The sequence below is a fragment of the Parambassis ranga genome, chromosome 4 (genome assembly GCF_900634625.1).
Source record: "Parambassis ranga chromosome 4, fParRan2.1, whole genome shotgun sequence".
Lineage (NCBI taxonomy): Eukaryota > Metazoa > Chordata > Actinopteri > Ambassidae > Parambassis > Parambassis ranga.
Genome location: NC_041025.1, coordinates 22,134,551 through 22,155,389, shown reverse-complemented (window position 1 = coordinate 22,155,389; position 20,839 = coordinate 22,134,551). Strand labels below are relative to the sequence as shown.

The 20,839-nt window shown below is 45.2% G+C and overlaps 1 protein-coding gene across 1 annotated transcript in view; it reads left to right on the top strand.

Moving 5' to 3' along the window:
• gpc1a (glypican 1a) overlaps nt 1-20,839 on the top strand; it is a 31,045-nt gene that overhangs the window by 6,768 nt on the left and 3,438 nt on the right. Inside the window, exons 2-7 of the mRNA XM_028403826.1 lie at nt 15,848-16,006; nt 17,535-17,752; nt 18,083-18,256; nt 19,986-20,151; nt 20,242-20,372; nt 20,586-20,723. Coding sequence (XP_028259627.1) covers nt 15,848-16,006; nt 17,535-17,752; nt 18,083-18,256; nt 19,986-20,151; nt 20,242-20,372; nt 20,586-20,723 — 986 coding nt within the window. The remainder of the gene's footprint in view (nt 1-15,847; nt 16,007-17,534; nt 17,753-18,082; nt 18,257-19,985; nt 20,152-20,241; nt 20,373-20,585; nt 20,724-20,839) is intronic.

The following is a 20,839-nucleotide window of genomic DNA, read 5'->3' as shown; positions in this document are numbered from 1 at the left end:
ATGAAAAGATGAGTTGTTTGTGTGATGTGGTGGACTCTGTGGCTGCTCGGCTGCTTTATGAGTCAACGCTTTTCATACATATGCTCCGCGGGGCCCGGCACACTGCATATATATTACACAGTGTGTGTGTGTGTGTGCGTGTGAGGAAGGGATGGAGATTTATGGGTATTTGTGTCACTTGGAAAACAGACGTTTACATAAAGTGATTTTGTTCCAAACAATCTAACCACTCAGTTTTTTTTTCATGTAAATGATTAATTGATCAGCTGCTCAACTGCAAAGAACTTTTTTTCCAGGTAAACCTGTAAAACTTCCTGTTTCCGCCTTCTAAATTGTGATTTTTCTTCACCTTGTGGCAGTAGTAAACAAAATATCTTCAAGTTTTGGACTTTTTCGCAGCCAAATCAAGCAATTTAAAGATGGGAATGAATAGAATAATTAAGAAAACAGAGGTATTGGCTTCTCTAGATGCATTTATTACAGATAACTTCATATTCAGCAACAAATTAAAACACCTTAATCAATTTAAATCAATATGTTTGTTGTTTGCATTTAAAATGAAGGAAACTGAACTTTGTGCTGCAGCTTAGATACAAATAAATAGAGTCAACGTTCAGCCTTGAGAAGCACCGCAGTGGATGAGCCGTGTCAGCTGAGCGCGCTCGCACTTCTGCATATTAACCATCATGCATTGTGGTTTGTAATTTCACAGAAGCACACAGGCGCGGTCTCCTCGCTGGGTTACGCTGAGGCGGTGCAGCGCTCTGCTTTCCATTTCACCGGCCTTTGAAGCCTCACATGCCAGGCAGCGCTGCCACCACTGAGCGGCCATGTTTATGGATGATAACAAGGATTAATTGTTGTAATTCAGCTGTTCTATTGCAAAATATGAAGAAAAATATTGTTTTTACACAGATTACTGAGTGAAGTTCCACAACTTAGATCAAAACTAAGTTTTGTTAAGTACTAAACAAACAAACTTCCAGCATTTCTTTACATTTAACTCCTTGAAAGAAGATGAAGTCTCACTGTGTAGTCGTGGAAGGTTCATATCGGCCGTGGCCACCTCTGGGGCTGAGACATGAAAGCAGGGACTGGACTCCCATGTTGAAAACTGCTCACACGTGGCCGCCATTTTTGGTCTCTGCCCCCATGAGCAGATAGAGAAGGTTCCATTTTTAAGGACTGATATATTGAGGACTGATACTCATGCAACATTTTTCTGGTGAGGATCGATCTAAAATGTCCAACATGGTTACAGCCTGATCATTTCTCTTTTGGTAATTTCCTCTTTTTGTGATGACTCTACAGACGGTGAATTTACTTATAACTCACTCTTTTTGATTATACTTAAACTTAAAATTATGCATATATACATATGCTTCTACCTCGTGCTCCACCTCTTTGCCCGCATCTGGAGTTTAGGGGGACTGTGACGTTATCCACAGAAACCCAACATGGCACCTCTGAACCCAGTGAGGCTTTGTCCATACTGACTTACTCTCTATGATATTGGACCACATACCAGAAATTAGTACACTAATCAAGTACGGGTGGAGGTGTTTGGCCATAGGACTCCATCAAACAGTAGATATACTCCCCAGTTTACAGACTGTGAGCAAACCTGGATCAGAATGTTTGACTTGAAGGCTTTTTACTAAAGTCTGCGATGAAAACTGAAAGCATGAATCCACAGAAATCAATCATGTAATCATGTCATCTGAAAACCAGAAGACACCAGCTTGTTAAATGAGCGCGTGCAGTCACCAGGGAGGCATTAGCACTGCTAATCACACAGTTTGTAAGCATGTTGCTCAAACCCCAGCAGGGTTTTTATCACTTTTATGGCTTAAATGGCCTGTTTGGAAGAAAATATAAAGTCAAGTGCTTCCTGTGTGTTAGAGGAGGTGTTTGTGGAACTCACAGCGTCCTAACTGAGAGGTCAGAAGGACACTGGCGTGCACACTGATAGGATCACCAGCAGAGAGAGAGTATTATCAGAGAGAGTGTGTGTGTGTGTGTTTGTGTGTGTGTGTCGCAGGTCAATCAAGGTAACACAAACAGCTTCGGTTATACAGAGGAGGTGATCGTCTTTAAACATGTTGTGAAAAGATGATTGATTATTAAGGCTGCAGAGGCAGATCAATGATCAATGAGGGCTCATGCTGCAGCTTTCAGCCCAGCATTCGGACGCAGGTTTGTTGAAAGTTAAGACCCACCGAGGATGAAGGGTGTGGTTAGTTGATGGAGAACCTGAGACCGGTGTGAGGCCTCCATCACTGTGTTTCTGCATGCGAGGCTCAGACATGAGCCTATAATTAGACCTGTTGCTGTGAAAATCCCAACTCTGAGCACGCCCGCTGCGTCTGAGCTCCTCACAGCCAGCCTCCCTCACACTTTTCATCAACCTAACCTCCAGAGTGTCGGCTAACAGCTTATTTCGTTTCGTTTCGCTTATTTTAGTTGTTGTTTATTGTTATTTTGTGATATTTCTGCTTTATTGCGTGCTTTGCTTTTGGGATTGACCGAGAAGTTTATTTGATAGAGGTGGCGGGCTGCATAAAAACAGCTCCTTGGCTCATAATGTTTTGAAGACATGGTGCATGTCTTTGTGTGTGTGTCATTTTCTGACGATACACCAGGGTGTCTGTCTGTACGCCTTCTTGCAATGAACCCGCTCTTAGCCACCACCACGGGCGCCGCGGGAGAGATAATAATGAATTTCCGTTCTCTCTGTAACTGAGCTGCTTTTTCATTTCAGTGTCCTTCTTTGATAAAACTCCACATTAAAGTTGTGACATATCTGTCATTAGTCATCGCTGAAGCTGTTCCATGATATTTATCTCTCAACCTTTGTAGCTCATTCATCACTGCCAGGGCTGTCAGCACCTGACGCTTCAGCAAAAAGACCAACAGCAATCAAAGCAAACACAATATCTGGTTGTTCCGCTTACTTGCATTGACACAAACACACAAACACCAGACTGAACATAAAGATGGAGGATGGAGGAGATGTCTGACTGTCCCTAACTCAAAGAAAAGGAGTGTGACCACACCCAAAATTTGCATAACTTTATGGCAGGGGTCTTCAAATCTTACCAAAGAAGCAGTGGTCCATTAAAACTGAACTGAATGTGGTCTGGGAATCATGTTTCCTGACATTTAAATGTACCAACAAACACAGTTTTAGTAGTATTGAATATTCTGCCTCCTGTACACTGTAAACATGCTGACAGTGAACTTGGACATTTGTGCTGGCCTCATTCTCAGCCTTGGCTCGTTTACGCTTGGTTGATGTTTTGCTAGCCTACTATTAGCTCAGGATATGAACGATCAGTGCATAACCTGGTGTGTGTGTTTGTGTGTGTCTTCACATGGAAATCAGTGGCGTGGAGCCAGAGTCCCGCCCTCTGAGCTCCACCTTGTTGTTTTTGTTCTTGTCTTGGGGTTTTATGCGGACTGTGACGCTGCCTTGTTCAAACTTCAGTCTAAAACCATGTGACTGTCCTCCCAGCCTTCCAGGCGGTCGTCACATTCGTTCAGTCTCTCTGCTGCTCTGACACTGAAGCCTTGACCTGGAAATGGCCGACCTCAGGCTGCGACCTAATGTTCGCCGGACTGCAGAGAATGGATGCGCCCCGCTGAGAAAGAGCAGGGCTGCAGAATCTGGCCCTATTAACCCCACACATTCACATAATCCCACCATCACCACCTTCTCATCATCATCATTATCTTTACCAGCAACACCAGCACCAGTGCTTGTTGGATTAGGGCTGATGTCTAATCTCCTGCTAATCTCAATTTGTTAATCTGTGTGTGAGCAGGTTTTAGCTCATAGCACCATTTAACCGACCATCTTTACTGCAGAGAAAACAACACACACACTCACCGACTGAGATTATTTCTTCATTTATCGGCGTGCTCACATTCAGAGGAACTTTGCTCTGCTACTATAAGCACGTAGCGTTATTGTTTTTACACTAAATATTTACATGTGGTGGCAACATCGATGAGGGAAAGTCGCTATCTTGAATGCTACGACTAGTCTTTTTCCCGGACGTTGACAATAAACGGCGAGATGAGTCGACGAGGGTACGCATCCGTCACGGCGCTGCAGTAACCGACCGTCACATAAATAGAAGCTAATCCCTGCCGTTAAAGACAGTTGACGTGACCTTTGACCTTCCTCAGAACGATCCTCATACATAAACCGCACACACAGACAGACGCTGACTCCACACAGTGTGGCACGCACAAGCTGGCACGTGTTTCAGAATGCGTGTGTTTTTTTTCACGCTGAGAGAAGGGGAGTAAAAGTAGTAGTTAGTTTAAGAGCCTTTAACTACTCCCAGAAATGACATAGAATTATGGTATTATACGGTGGGATTGGTGCCACACACACACACACACAGGGCAGCAGACAGGCTGAATTGTGGGGTGCTGGGTTATTTTTAGTGCAGTAACAGAATAAGAAACAGGTTCAACCAAACACTGTTTGTGTGTGTGTCCCTCTCTCTCTCTCTCTCTCTGTTTTCTCGGCCCGTCTTTCTGGCTGGTTTTATCACATTTTGAAGATCCTCTCTGAGCTCCGTGTGCATCAGTAAATGCAGCATTTCATGTAATAAAGTGTAGTATTGAATGAGGGAGATTAGAGGAGCAGGGATGCTAAGTGGTAGCTTCTTATGCTAATGTGCTAGCTGAGGTTTCTGTAGACAGAAGATGAAAATGTTCCTCACGCTGCTGCTGCAGAGACTTTTAGGAAACAGGATATTCAATTCAATTTGGGGGATCTTTAATTAAAGAAATTGTGCCAGGCAAGGCAACATTATCCCCTTAAACATTTACACACTTAATCCAGTGGACCCTTTTTTCTTTACCATGTGAACATTATGAGATTATTTCAGAATGGTAAGAAGGTGGCGGATCAGTTGGTGCAGCTGCCTGGTACAAAGTCCATGGAAGAGCCACCTGTGCCCATGTTTGAATAGAGCAGGTAATTAAGCAGAGAATCAATGTGAGTGTGCAGGCTGATGTGATCAGATCCTGGACTATCAGTGACATCACGCTTCACTATGAAAACCTGCAGTTGTTTTTTTTTTTCTTATACTCGCTGTAACAGTACCAGTATTGATATAAGCTGCAAGACAAGCAGCCACATTGATTCCATGTAGCCTTTCCTTTGCCTGCAGTGGAGCAAATATGTGTTGAACTGCCACAAAACCGCAGAGTAAGCACGTTTTTAAACCAGATATGACTTCGAATTACAACATCACACAGAAAAGATGATACACTGCAGATTAACAGACACTTAGATGCAAATTATAGATTTATAATTTACTCTTTAATCTCTGTTACTTCATCAGCGTTTCATTGCTTCCTCTTTCATTTCCATGTTGTGTTGCCGTCTCATCCCTCCATCTCTCCCTCTCCTCTCTCCTCCATCATTGCAGTGCCCCCCCCTCCACCCCCTCACCCCCACAACACCCATCCCCCCCCCCAACCCCCCCTCTCTCTCCCTTTTCAGTGGATAGTAAAAAGGTAAAAGTGTACTTTGGGAGGAAGGCCATGTGGGACCTCAAATCACATACAGGTGGCCTTAAATGGTGAAGAGAGTGTAAGAAGGAAACACACACACACACACACACACACATGTGCTCACACGTACCATCGGCCCCTCATTTAAGCAGCAGTAATTCGCCGCAGTAAGTGACAGGGTTATTGTAAGAGGCTCATTAAGAAAGGGAAGCAGCGAATAAACGTCTGACTGAAGGGGATAAATCCAAACCACTGCACAGCAACGAGCCGCTTTGATGTGGTGTGTGATGGCAGAGCTGGGGCAGATGCAGGGCGTGTGAGTGTGTGTGTGTCTGCGAATTAAAACACACACACACACACTGATTTTACATTTTATTTGTAATGTGATCACAGCAAGGTGTGCGTTCTTTGCTCCACACTGTATCATGTGTGTGTGTGTGTGTTGTTACGACTTGGCAGGTCGGAGGTCAGACCACTTACAATGAGAGAGACTGTTACCGGGGTAACACAGACCAAGGTCACTTCCTAGGACAAACTTTCATCTCAGCAGGAGAGAGGGAAGTAAAGACAGAAGGAGGACGGGATGAAGGCAGAGAGCGAAGAAGAGGAAGAAGAAGAAGAAGAAGAAGAAGAAGAGGAAGAAGAAGAAGAGGAAGAGGACAACACAGTGAGCTGAAGGATGAAAAGGTTTCTGAGGAAGGCTGAAGATGAGACAAGACAGCAGAGAGGAAGTCTTCACGAAAAGCTGGATCACCTGTCCATTCATATACAACGTGGAGTAATGAAGTGTTAGTTTAGGTTTTCAGACAGTGAGTGTGTTTGAACATCCATACTGTGCAGATTGTTCGCCTGGTCAGCACAAGCGATGCCCGCTACATTAGCATTGTGCTCGGTATTTATTTAGCTGCCAGCGAGGGGCACGTGTTAACGATGCAACAGAGATGAAAAGTGAAGAAATGACAACAGGGGTTGTGCGTTCACTTCCTGTTTTATTTTTGAAATGGGTCTGCTTTCTTGCCGCGTTGTTCGCTTCTTCCTTTCTTTCTTTAGTGTTTCCTGCCAGTTTTGGGACCCACACATGTCAAATGAGCGACATGAGCTCACCTGCGTCACCCCTCCTTCTCGTACCTGTGTCGATCAATGCTGTCATGATTTTGTCGTGATTTCCTGCTGCTCCTTGTCTGTTGTGATTGCCTTGCTGATCCTGTCATTTTCTGGGTTTTTAGTCACCAGAGCCACACTTGAAATCTCATTAAATGAACATTCAAACCTTTTATTTTCCTTCCTTGTGAAAATGGCTGATCCTTCAGTCCAGCTGCTTAACAGGATCCAGAAGAAGCCTCCGTCAGAGTCGTTGCTCCATTCTTTAAACTGGACAGGAGCGATGCTCCACCCACAGGAGGGCTGTTTGTCAAATTCCAATTTTAGTCCTTTGTCAGCAGCTAAACCAGCTGAAGTACGGTCTAACATCTGGAAACTAGTCATCTGAGATGCTTTACTTTTGCTTTACAGTGTGCTGATTCAGCTTCGGCGTGCGCTGTCCGACCTCCGAGGAAGATTAGTCTGCAGCGCCGGTGCAGGTTAGGTGTGTGTGATGGAGCACCACTGCTGTGGCTGAAGGTGTAATTAGATTTACACGTCTCATTTAACCTGCGCGATGCCTGAACAGCCTCAAATATTGGAAGCATCTTTGGAGTGAAACTGAATTGATCTGGTGTTTTTCATGGTGCAGGAACAGTCTTTAATTAGGTAAAATTAAAGAAAGTGCAGAGAAAACAACTTTTAACCAGCTCAGCACAGGCTCAGCTGTTAAAATCCTTAATTATGATTAAAGATATCATTAGAAGACGAGCTGTTCGGGAGGTTTTTTTATTCTTCTGCAACACATCGATGGAAAGTTTTAAAAGTTTGTGACGCCAAAAAATGAGCGACTAATGGCTTCATATGATGATGATGTGTGTGTGTGTGTCTACAAAAGACAAGTGAAATCTGTGTATTATGTGTGTGTGAGTAGTGTCACCCCACCTTTGTGTGTGTGTGTGTGTGTGTGATGAATAAAAGCTTCTATTGTACATTTAATCTTCTTAATTGTTTGTCTGGTGACCTTGATCCACCTAATGAAGGAGGCCACAGTGGGAGGACTGTGTGTGTGTGTGTGTGTAGTTCTCTTAAGTTGTCATACACTGATGGATATGAGGCTCTTCAGCAGCTTTAATCTCACTCTGTATCAGAGTATTGTTGTGTTACATACGCAGTAAAAACCTGGAAGAATCAAACGTTCGATACATTAACAGTGTGTCAGTCCCATTGTGTTCCCCTGTGGTGCTTTTATGCTAAGCTAAGCTAACTGCATTAGCACCATGGTGCATCCACATTGGCAGTATTGTGTGTTGTTAAGTGCACATTATGGTTCACACTGGAGAAAGTCAATCCAGATAGAGTAGGATTGAATCCAGATAACTGGATACGTTCAGACCTATTTTTTCAAATCACACACGTGTGTCTGCGCATAATCCAGCTTAACCTGGGTTGTTTGTTGTCCTCCAAACTGCTAGGTGGAGCCTTGTAATATACAGTCAGTTCAGGCAACGGTAGGACCGTGTGTGTGCGCATGCATTGTGCGTTTCTTTTGTCCCGTGTCGCTCGTTCTTTTCGGGTTTTTTTTCGGTTCAAACAGCAGTTTATTCCTTAGCTCTGCCGAAAATAAACTCGGGGTAAAGCTGTCGTAGTTCTGCGGTTGTTTACATACGGCTTTTGTCCGCGACCCGGACACCTGTGAACCCGGAAGTATCACGTCACTAGCTGGATTGGATTGAAATCAATCCGGATTCACATTGTTCAGACTCAGAAAAAAAAAACGTAAATCCAGATACGGCCCGAATTGCTCTCTAGCCGGATCGATTTTCCCAGTGTGAACTGGGTCTTTAACACAGTGTTACATTACTGTTTATATGATGCAGCAGACATAAGCTAAACTGTCTTAAGTTACCTAGCTGCTGCGTTCAGGTGACTTCTTGCATGCTGCAGAGCCGGCACACAGCATGCTGTCCTGAACAGATAAGACGGACTAACTATTTTCTAAACTGCCGACATTCCATCCATCCATCCATCTTCAACCGCTTATCCGGGGCCGGGTCGCAGGGGCAGCAGTCTAAGCAGGGACACCCAGACTTCCCTCTCACCAGACACTTCCTCCAGCTCTTCTGGGGGAATCCTGAGGCGTTCCCAGGCCAGCCGAGAGACATAGTCTCTCCACCGCGTCCTGGGTCTTCCCCAGGGCCTCCTCCCAGTGGGACATGCCCGGAACACCTCCCCAGGGAGGCGTCCAGGAGGCATCCGAACCAGATGCCCGAGCCACCTCAGCTGGCTCCTCTCGATGTGGAGGAGCAGCGGCTCTACTCCGAGCTCCTCTCGGGTGACTTTCACAAAACACTAGACAAGCTGCAGGACTTCGTACATGTATGGACTATGGGAGGGGTGCTGTGTGCTGTAGCAGAAAACGGGGAGTTAACCTTTAAGTTATGATTTGAGAGTTGTTTCATTTGTGATGGTCAGGATTGATTGTGTACCCTGAAAATTTTTGTATTTTTTCTTTACTCACATGTTGAAATTTTGTTAGTTTTGGTAAGTGGTCATTAAAAGGACTTTGAAAACCTCTCGGGTGACTGAGCTTCTCACCCTATCTCTAAGGGAGCGCCCAGCCACCCTTCGAAGGAAACTCATTTCGGCCGCCTGTATTCGCGATCTCATTCTTTCGGTCACTAGCCAGAGCTCATGACCATAGGTGAGGGTAGGAACATAGATTGACCGGTAAATCGAGAGCTTCGCCTTCCGGCTCAGCTCTTTCTTCACCACAACAGACCGGTACAGCGACCGCATTACTGCGGAAGCTGCACCGATCCGTCTGTCAATCTCCCGCTCCATTTTTCCCTCACTTGTGAACGAGACCCCGAGATACACAAACTCCTCCACTTGGGGCAGGACATTATGGATTAAAAATAGAGGTAGCGCTGATTATAATTACAGTGACTGGTCGTTCACTTTAAACTCATCACAGTTAATCTGTGTGAATCAGTATCAGTTTGAAACACTCGACCACAGCGTTTGCAGCTGCAGCTCAAATGAGCCAGTCACTCATCATCTCACGCTGGAGAAATGTGTGTGATAGACTTGCTAATCAATTTGAATGAATCCTGGATTCAAATCAGTTTTCTGTAGTAAAGCAAAGCAAACACGAATCTTCCCATGATCATGGACGACCCTGAGGGTAAACACCAATTATGTGACTGTAGCCAGAAGCCAAACTGTGTGTGTGTGATACACAAGCCAGCAGTGTGCCGCTGGAACGCTAAAAGAAGAGCGTTCAAGAGAGATTGATTAATCCCAGGTATCAGTCTGAGGTGAGCAGCCAGCTGCTGTCAGGTTCTTAGATGAATGGCTGCACTAACAATTTGTCTTTGATTAAGCCTAGATGTTGCCAAAGCTCCGCTTAAAGGTGTGTTTGAGTTGAGCGTCAGGTCTACATTACACACTGTTGTGGCGTTTGAATGATTCAGCTCTTCGCTGCTTGGCTGGATGGCTTCCTGTCATCCCCCTGCGGAGCGGAGTGCGGCTCACCTGTGTGCATGCTTGGCACACGTGCTGAGGTCGGCCCGCTTGTTGAGACGGGCTCAGGTATGTCAGGGAATCAGCAGCAGGGCGTGACTGAAGAAAGTGAGAGCCTGATGATGGGAAAAGGAAATGAATGGCTGATGTGATGTCTTGATGTGGTCTCCATGGTGACCAGAACCTAAAAAAACACGTTTGACTCACTAATGAATAAGTGCAGAGTAGCCTGCAGCAGAGCGAGCGCTGTCTGCTGCTGCACGGAGCTGCAGTGCATCCTCAGTCTAATGAATTTATCCTCATAAATGTAACATCAGACGTCTCCACATAATCGATACTAAAGAGTTTACCTCATCATGGCAGCTTAACAAGCTAAATAAAACCTGCTCCTTAATAATAAGCAGGATAATCTGATTTTAAAGTGTGCGTGTGTGTGTGTGTTCGAGCAGTCGGTAAAATTTAAGTGAATGAATAGTGAGCAGAAACAGGGAGCTGTGATTGAACCTGAGGAGCACTTTGACTGATTGGGATGAAGACTGTATGAATGTGAAGCAGCATTTTAGTGGAAGAGTAAGGTGACCTTTTCTGGATGTATGTGAACGGCCGAGTGGTTGATGATTGGAGCAAGTGTTTTATTTTAATTTCCTCTCTGTTTCAGGCCACGGATAACACCTTCAATTATAAAAGACTGCTGTTTTTTTAAATAAATGACATTTTTAATCATCCACATGGGAACGTAGGACATCAGACACACAGGCTTCTTTACAGAATATTGAATTTACACTTTAATTCATCCTCTTTAACAGAAAAAACTGAATCATTCTCTCATTTTGGCACAAACTTCAGGTGTATAGACTTGTTGGCTTGGATTGGTTTAATCAACAACTTTTTCTTCATGTAAACAAAGCTTATTTAGGTCAGATCATAATACTTTGTAATGAACACATCATTGCTTCAGGAGCTTCAGTGCTCAAATTAATCTCAGTCAGGGGTGAGACACGACGCTGGCTCTCCTAAACAGAAAATCTCCACACATTATCTCAGCTAAAGAGATACCGGTACTCTGTTTAGTCGTGTCCTTGGGAATGACCATGTCACATGTGTTGTTTTGGGTGAAACTCATTTATGAGAGATACAATCAGAAGCAGAAGAGGAGTGTTTTTAGGACCTAACCAGCAGTTAAAATGGACTGAAATCAACATGTTCTGTGCTCCTGGAGCAACAACATCAGGCCCAGACTGCCAGGTGAAGGTGTGACACAGGATCAGGGCCAGACTTTGGCGGCTGCATGCGTCCTGTGATCAGGTCCCTCTCTGGCCATCAAGCACACAGGTTAATGCTTGTTTTAACGTCAGACCGAATGTGTACCTAAATGCAGCATGGCTGAGCACATTAGACCCCCTGCAGTCCAGGTCGTTCCTGCTCGGGCTGCATGGTCCATCATATTGCACCTTGGCCTGACTGAAGAAGTATGCTCGGGCACAGTTCAGTTTGCAATGACTCCAAAAACGACTTTCTGCTTCCTGTAGCTGACCCCTTTGCTTAAAATAGGGGTCAAAGGGCAGACTTTGGGATTGTATGCTGTCACAAATTTCCTATTGTTGTACACCTAATGGAGATACTTTAGCTGAGGGATTGGTCAGGTTCAGTGATAAGATCCAGTCCTCCATTAATTTTTTTTTTAAATACTTAAATACAAGGGAAATTGCTGTTGCCAAGCAGTGTCATACATTGACCAGCAAGGAGCACCACACCAATGTGGGTAAAGTGGTAAAGTGTCGTGCCCAAGGACACACAACAATGACTAGGGAGGAGTTGGGATTGAACCACCAACCTTCTGGTTATTGGACAACCCTGCTCTACTATTGAGCCACTGCTGCCCCCAATTAAGCCTTCTTCTTTCCGTCATGATTACAGCCACATGCAGCACCATCAACACCTTTGAGGAGAGACCATCTGAGAATCTGTGGCTTTAAACAGGTTTTAATGATCCACGGCACCTCGCCCCTCTGTGTATGATGGAGACCTTTTCACCCTGCCTTTGAGAGTCGCACTTAAAAAACAGCTATAAACAGTTTTGGACACTGTTTTGACGGCGGATAATTAAATCATCAGCACAGGCTGCTGGACCTGTAATAACTGCAACAGGCGGCTAATGAGCGGCAGAGATTCCTGCAAGTGAAACAGCAACTTCGTCCAGCTTCACTGCGGACACTCACAACTCCTCTCAGAATCTGAAAGAAGCCTCAGGCTCACAGGAATGGATTATGTCAAAGAGCGTCCACAGAAACGCAGCAGAAATCTAACTCTGTGTGTGTTTGCCCCTCAGGAAGTGGACTTAACTAAATATATGCTGAAGCTTGGGGGCAAAAACAGTGTGAGCAGCAAAAATCACCTATAGAAGCAAAAAATGTTCTCCTCTCCTCTCCTCTCCTCTCCTCTCCTCTCCTCTCTCCTTTTTTCCTGCTACTGTTTCACGCATGTGTGAGCACGCTTGCGAGCTTGCCTTTTTGCACACGTGTGTTAGTGTGTCACCACCGTGCTCCCTTGTGTCTCTCCAAATAAATTAGGGTTTTATAGCAGGATGCCAGCTGCTTCCATTACCCAGCGACCCAGGAATGCAGTAAAGCGTGTGTGTTTGTGGTAAACGCCCTGTGTCGTCTGGGTTGGTAAGCAAACCATCCTCATTGAAATGCTAACATTAGCTGTAGCGTATGAGAACTCAAAGATGGAAGCTCAGTGTTACATATTCAACACTGACGGTGTGGTTTTTAAACTCTGCAGATGGATCTTAGTGGCCTCTGGTACTAAATAGTTGCTGGATTCTCATGAGACTACAAAAGACCCCAAACCCTGCATTTTATCAGAGTCTGTACATAAATATAGATGGATAATGTGGTTCCACCTTCATCCATTAAAATAAAATGGGCAAAATAAATATCACACTGGAAAGTCACTCCAGCAAGAGTAGGATTGAATCTGGATAGCCTTTAAGCTGGATACGTTCAGACCTATTTTCAAATCTGGCTATCACACACGTGTCTGCACTCAATCCAGATTAACTCAGCTTTTCGCTTGTTTTTGTTGGGACAGTGACCCATAGATTAAGATGCTAGCTTGTTAGCTTTCAACTTGTTTTGTTTCCTTCTTGATCTGATTGGTTTAAAGTAGCTCCTGCTGCTGACGTTGACAGATGACAGCTTTTTAAACACTTGTAGTCCTCCTCTTCCTTTTCCTCCCCTCTTCTTCTTCTTCTTCTTCTTCCTCTGGACAGTCTTCAGAGAATGGCAGCCAAACCATTGGGAGGCTCCAAATGGTGCAGAACTTCCACCCAGCTGTGTGTAAACCTGCACTGATCCTCTGATATCACCACCTTTAATTAAACCTGTGATTGAAGGTGTACTTTGGATGACTACAAACAGCTCCGGTGTAGCTGACAGCAAAGACTGCTCTTATTGCAGCATCCAACACAAAGAGGGGATTGTTTGTGGAAGCCAGATTAACCGGACTGTGGGAGTCATGTGAAAATTCACAGCTTAAGTGCGAGGATGGTAGGAGCTCTTTAAATAATGACGCTCTGTGGAAAGCAGGTGTGATTAGAAGAAAGATGTGACGGAGCTCGGAGGAGTGAGGCTTCTCATCTCAGACAGAGCGACCTACACTTGACACTCGAGGGCCGCTGAACAAATGAGAATATTAAATGAGCATCCTGGTTGATGTGCAGGGTGTGTGTGTGTGTGTGAGGGTTTAGTTCTACACTCAAAACAATGCTCTGTGCATTTGCACAAAGGTTTTTTTTAAAAGGGGATGTGAGAGTAGACATGAGGTGCTGTTTCCTGTAATACAGTATAACACAAACAATACACACACACACACCAGCCAGTGCCAATGAAAGATTCATGGAGCAGTGATGATGAAGGCGTCTCCTCTTCTGCTCCACTTACCATGGTACACAAATTCTGCCCCCCAACCCACACACACATGAACACCAGCCTACACACCCTCAAACACACACACCAGCCCAAAACCCGTTAAAAAAAGCAGCGATGCACACAGCTGTGGGGTACTTACTCACCCATAACCTTCCCAGACATAGACACACACACACACACACACACACACATCCTGAGGCATCCAGTCTGTCAGGAGGCTGGTTCTGCAGACTGCTCTTTAGGCTCTTTGGCAGACATTGTGCATGTCTGTGTCTAGATGTGCAAAAAAAAATCTTTAATTTTACTTTCCCAGAGAATCCCCATAAAAACAGACTTTTAAAAATAAGCCATCACTGTGATCAATCCATGTCGTGATCAGAGTTTACAATTATTATAAGTGGTTGTGGATCTGAGGACGGCCAAGGCACGCGTGGTTCCATCTGCGGTCAGAGTGTGGGCATTGTGTGGAGGATTATAAACACCTGGGGGTGTTTTTGGAGCTGGACTAAGAACACTGACTGAAGCCGTCTACACGAAGGCCCAGAGCCGCTTCTATTTTCCTGCAGCAGGCTGAGAGCGGCGGACACAAACAGACTCAACAAACTGATCAGAAGGGCCGGTGATGTTGTGGGGGTGGAGCTGGACTCCCTGACAGCGGTGTCAGACAGAAGGATGCTGGCTAAGCTGCAGGGGATCCTGGAGAACAGCTTCCATCCTCTCCACAGTGTGCTGCTGAGGTGCAGGAGGACTTTCAGTGCCAGACTGATCCCTCCTAAATGCAGCACTGAGTGCCACAGGAGCTCATTCCTTGTGTTTCTGATCATGCATAGAGCACCTGGAATGTGATCAATTCCCCTGAGATGAATGTATTGTATGTGTGTAAGTATTTCTGAGTCTGATTCTGATGATATTTTGGACATGTTTGTGTCATGATGCCTTTGTGGACGGGACCAGCTTACCAATGATGCACAGCTAGTGTACAATGTCTTTTCTTTTTCATCTTTTATTCATAAAAAAAAGAATTGTACAGATGCAGGTAGTGCTAGAAGGCTTCACACAGTCCCTTAAAAGTTACATCACACAAACCCTCAGATGCAGAAACACCTGCGTACGATTTTAGACGTACAACGTGGCTATTTTAAAATAAGCTGGACTGTATGTGTCTTTATACATCAGCTCTTGCACTCACTTTCTTGGAAACATATTTATATTTAATGCTGTTTCTTCGCTGTGATGCAGTAGAGTACAGGTGATCACGAGACAGCTTTTTATCAGACCAGAAACTTTTAAAGAAAAGCAGAGAAGAACACAGATTTTAAGTTTAGATCTCAGCACTTCATCCACCACTGAACACATGACTACGATGTGCACTGAAGGTCCAGCAGTCTTTACAGCAGCATCAAAGTTACACACAGATTTATGCGGCTTAAAAAAGAAAAAAACGTTTCTGGTTGGAAACCTTATATAAAAGAATTCTGAGAGTGTCATAAATATTGTATGTGGTGGAGCAGGAAGCATGAAAATTCTTTACTTAAGCAAAAAAAAAATCTAGTCCTGCAGTCAAAGTGTAATTAAGTAGACAAATATTAGCAGAACAACACGTTCACATAATGACTCCATGTTCAGTGTTTAATTATTGAAGGATGAACGTGAACATTTCTGTTCTTCTCCTCCTCTGTTGTTGAAGCTCTGCTGGTGAATGTTCAAGATCTGGTGTGCTAAATGCAAATTAAATTAAATTAATTAGAGTCTCTGTGTCCTCTCCGCTGTTCCAGGTGAACATCTGAGGATGTGTCCTCAGGGCCCGACCTGCTGCACCAGCTCCATGGAGGAGAGCCTGGCCGCTTGGAGCAAAAAGGAGACCGAAGGACTGATCAGAGAGGCCGGCAGGTCGCTGCAGGCTGCCTTCAACGCGCTCCACAGGAGCTTCGACAGTGAGTAGGCTGTGTGTGTGTGTGTCTGTGTGCGTGTCCGTGTGTGTGTGTGCAAGACGCTCATTACCGGCAGAGCTCAGAAGCGTAGCTTTAGAAGTAAACTCTGAGGAGTGTGACATTTGTATGTTGTGTATTTGCCAGTACAAGCTCTGGCTGTGCTCAGCGCTCAATACTGCAGCTTTAATAGAGATGGTGAGTGTGTGTATGCATGCGTGTGTGTGTGTGTGTGCATGCATACGTGTGTGTGTGTGTCCTTTGCGTCAAGGGGACCCCTGACTGGGTGTTATAATGAGAGCGGAGTCAGCCAGACACAATGAAATGTGATAAGCCGATCCCCTGATCTCGGGGGAGACACACACACACACACTTGATTCATTCACAGACACACACAAACAGAGGGGTGTCCCCCAGGGCAATGGCTGGTTCAGCTAATGAGCAGTTGACCCACTGAGGAGCCGAGTCTGCAGATCACTGCACATCAGAGGAGGAGAAGGATGCAGGGAGGAAGGAGACTGAAAAGTGCCACAGCTAACAACAGCGAGAAGGAAAGAAGCAGCAGAAGTGAGAAATGTGTTGAGAAAAAACAAAGACAGAAGACGCACAGAGAGCCAGAGGAGGGCTCGACAGAGGAAGAGGAGGGCAGCGTTATGAGTTTGAAGGCAGCAGGCCACCTCAGTAGCAGTAATGTGGCCGTCCATCTGGTCGTGGTTAGAACAGGCTGGCACCGGTCCATCGCCTTTGAAGCACGAGGGAAACGCCAGGACCAGCGGAGGCAGCTCGCTGACTCCCTCATTCTCTGCGTGTGACCTCGCTCATTTTGTGTCCATCTGGCTGCAAAATTCAAAAGAAACCTTTAGAAATGTTGAAAAATAATAATCAGCAGGGCTGTAATGGAGTTAATCAGCAGAGCAAACGGAAAAACACACAGTGCAGTGAGCAATTATCCTGTTAGGCTTTCTTACACTGACTGTATGTAAGTCTTTAAATCAGTGTTCCACCCATGTGAGCTGGAGACCTCCATGTTGAAATGTCCATCTTTGTAGAAAAAGATCATTTCCCTGTTCATATTAACTGTACAGGGGGGGGGGGGTGCAGCATTTTATATGAGTCACGAGAATCAAAAATCCTTTCAAGAAGGCAATAAATACAAAAAGTTAAGGCCTCAGAAACCAGCACAAAACAACAAAAAGCTGAGAGCCCTGAGCCGCTGCATGCCTATGTGCCGCCATCTTGCCAACAGTCTGTCCCTTTGTCTGCATTTTAGCATAGCAATTGTGGCACCAAACAGTAGACACACACACAGTTGTCGACCAGCTGATGAATAGAGAAGAGAATCGAGCTGATAAACAGACATTTCACACGTAATAGTGGAACCAAAACAGAGCTTAAAGGATGCACCTATAGATTCAAATGAAGATTCTGTGTTTGCAAGATTCATAGAGGCATGTACCTATGATATGTTGTGTGTGTGGTCAGAAAAGATCAACACTCCCTGAACTGCTCCTTGTATCTCTCCTCTCTCCTTCAGCTTATTTCACTGAGCTGCATGGCAGTTCCGAGCTCTCCCTGCAGGAGGTGCTGTCTCCGCTCGGGCCCCTGTACACCCAGAACACTCGGCTGTACGGGGATCTCTACGCCGACCTGCGTCAGTACTACCGTGGCTCGGCACTCAACCTGGATGAGAACCTGTCTGAGTTCTGGGCTCATCTGTTGGAGCGAACGTTCAAAATCTCGGCTCCTGCAGATGTGAGTAAGAATCAACGTGTGGTGTCATTTTGAATGTAAAGATCTGTGAGAAAGCCCGAGGAGGAGAGGCAGAAATCACATCACTGTTTGGATAAATGTAGGTGGAGGAGTGACTCAACTAAGAAAATAATGGTCATTCCAACATTTTGGACAAAGACTGGACTGTCACAGCTGTTTGTTTTTAGCCTGTTTTTCCATTGTGTTTCATAAAATTATGACAAGCTGATAAAAAAATTGTTTTTACTTCTGTTAATTAACTTTAAAATCAATTCGACAGAGATGAAAAGTATTTCATAACATTTTTCTTCCACTTCCCCTTCCCTTCGACAGGTCACCCTATCAGAGGACTACCTTGAATGTGTTGCTAAGCAACATGAGACGCTTCGGCCATTTGGGGACGTCCCCCGGGACATGAAGGCAAAGGTGATCCGTGCCTTTGTCACAGCGCGGTCTTTCGTCCAGGGCCTGTTAGTGAGCTCAGAGGTGGTCAGGAAGGTCTCCGAGGTGGGTGTGTGTGTGTGTGTGTATACCTGTATTATTCATGTTGTGGGGACATTCCTGTGTCATTGTCCCTTTTGGGGACAGACACTACGACCTCACAAACCGATTTATTAAATATTAAGGTTAAGCAAGCAGTGGTTCATGTTTGTGTGCAGGAACTGAAGTAAGTCCAGTGATGGAAACATGTGTGTGTGTATGAGGACACAGGCTGGGCCAACTCCCAGGAAAGCAGATATGATGTCTGCGTGGTGGTCACACCCTAATTGTCAGAGAAAATGTCTCCACCCTACAAATGAGAAACACAAAGATCATCAAAAATGAAGCGTCACACAAAGCTCTCGTTTGGAGGGATGACAGCGCTGCAGTCATATTCTGGGTGTGATGTTGTTTTTTCAGCTCTCACTGCAGATTTTCCCAAAGACTTAGACTCACACTGTGTCTGATGTGACTCAGTGTTTGTCTTCTTCTATGTCCAACCCAGCTTATACAGTTGGAGACAGAGTTATTACCCCACCCCCACCCCCACCCCTATGAAAATGTCCTTCTTTTTCTAATAGTTACCATGTTGTGTTTGTTAGAGCAAAGAAACTTGAACATACTAGATATATTTAGGAAGCAGACATCTCGTTACCTTCTACTATATTTCTGCAAAACAACAGTCAATTGTGTCTGGATTCACTTTGTGTAGTTTTTAACAAGTTTGGGTCTCCTGGGGAATCCTCCACCCTGACAGGATCCACAGCTCCAGACTGACTGAATCCTCCTCACAGCATCATTCTGCCACCACCATGTCTGACTGTATGAGGCATGTTCTTTGGGTTCTAGCCTCTCCTTTCTGTCTCCACATGAAGACAACATCTCTGTGAGCACAGAGCTCTAGTTCAGCTTCATCTGACCCAATGACTTCCAGTCTGTGTGCTCTGTCTCCAGGTGGTCTCTAGCAGACTTCAGTCTGTGGGCTCTGTCTCCAGGTGGTCTCTAGCAGACTTCAGTCTGTGGGCTCTGTCTCCAGGTGGTCTCTAGCAGACTTCAGTCTGTGGGCTCTGTCTCCAGGTGGTCTCTAGCAGACTTCAGTCGGCAGTCCATTTCTGTGCAGGACTCTAGTGACGGTCTTCTCTGAATCTTTAGGTCCAGACAGCTGCAGAGACATTAGTGAAGGATTGAACTGGTTCAATCCTTCACTAATGTCTCTGCAGCTTCAATCCTTCACTAATGTCTCTGCAGCTTCAATCCTTCACTAATGTCTCTGCAGCTGTTCTCGGCTCTTCAGACTCATCTCTCACTAGTTTTCTTTCTAGAACTTTTCACATGTTTCTCTTCCTGAGAAGAGAAAATGTTACTTGAAGAAAATGCAGAAGTGCTTGAATTTAATCCTGCACATGCACCGGTGGAGACACGGCTGTCCTTTGCTGAGGCACCTCTGCTTTTGATTGAATGGCTGTGTGGTAATTTAAGTCCACTGTGGAACTGGACACCTTTCATGACTTGCATTCATGATCAGAAGCTGACAGTGTAACAAAAACCATGTACTGTGTAAAGACTGACAAGGAGGGCCGTCATCGCCTTCTTGTGCCAGCTCTGTTCCCTGTCACAATACTGCCCCCTAGTGTTTCAGTCAGGTGTATATTTCCTCACAGAAAGAAGAAAGAGATGAAGAAACACTGTAAATCAGCAAGTCCTGTTTAAATTTTTAAATTTATGATGTTGACCCCTTCTGTCCACCCCCCTCCAGGTCTCTCTGAGTCCAGAGTGTGTGAAGGCCCTAATGAAGCTGGTTTATTGCCCTCACTGTCGTGGCCTGGCCTCGGTCAAACCCTGCTCTAACTACTGCTCCAACGTCATGAAGGGCTGCCTGGCCAACCAGGCTGACCTCGACTCCGAATGGCAGAACCTCATAGGTAAAACACACCGATGCTTCAGCTGTGTTAGCACACACTGAGAGATCATGAGGTGGTAAACAGAGTTTCTGTCCTCATCCTTCTGTTCAGACACGATGATCCAGGTGGCGTCTAGTTTCAGCACAGAGCCCAGCCTCGATGTGGTTCTGTCCTCCATCCCTGCTCGGATCTACGAGGCTGTGCACTTCCTGCAGGAAAACATGGACACCTTCACTGCAAAGGTAGGACGTCTCATGTCGCTGACACACTCCTTCAGACTGTAAACAAGCTTCCGAGCAAGTCTGCCGTCAATGCAAAATAAATGGCTGTCAAACATCCTCACAGTTTGACTTGTCTGTGGCGCCATCTAGTGGATTTCTCAGGTCTTACATCTAACAAATGAATCCTCCCCTGCCTGTGTGTGTTAATGTGTGTGTTTGTGTGTGTGTGTGTAGGTGTACCAGACATGTGGAACTCCAGGTGAACCAGGAACAGGAAGTCCGACCGTTCATGAGCAGAGGAGGAAGAGCGGCTCCCTGACAGCATCGGACTACAAACCCTCACCGACAGCAGGACTCAGACTGGAAATGCAGGTGGCTGATTTCAGCACCTTTAATACAGTGTTTCATTTTTTCACGTGTTACACGAGACTAAATCACAGGTTGTCTGCATTTATGCTGTGGTTGAAAATGAAAATGCTGTTTACACT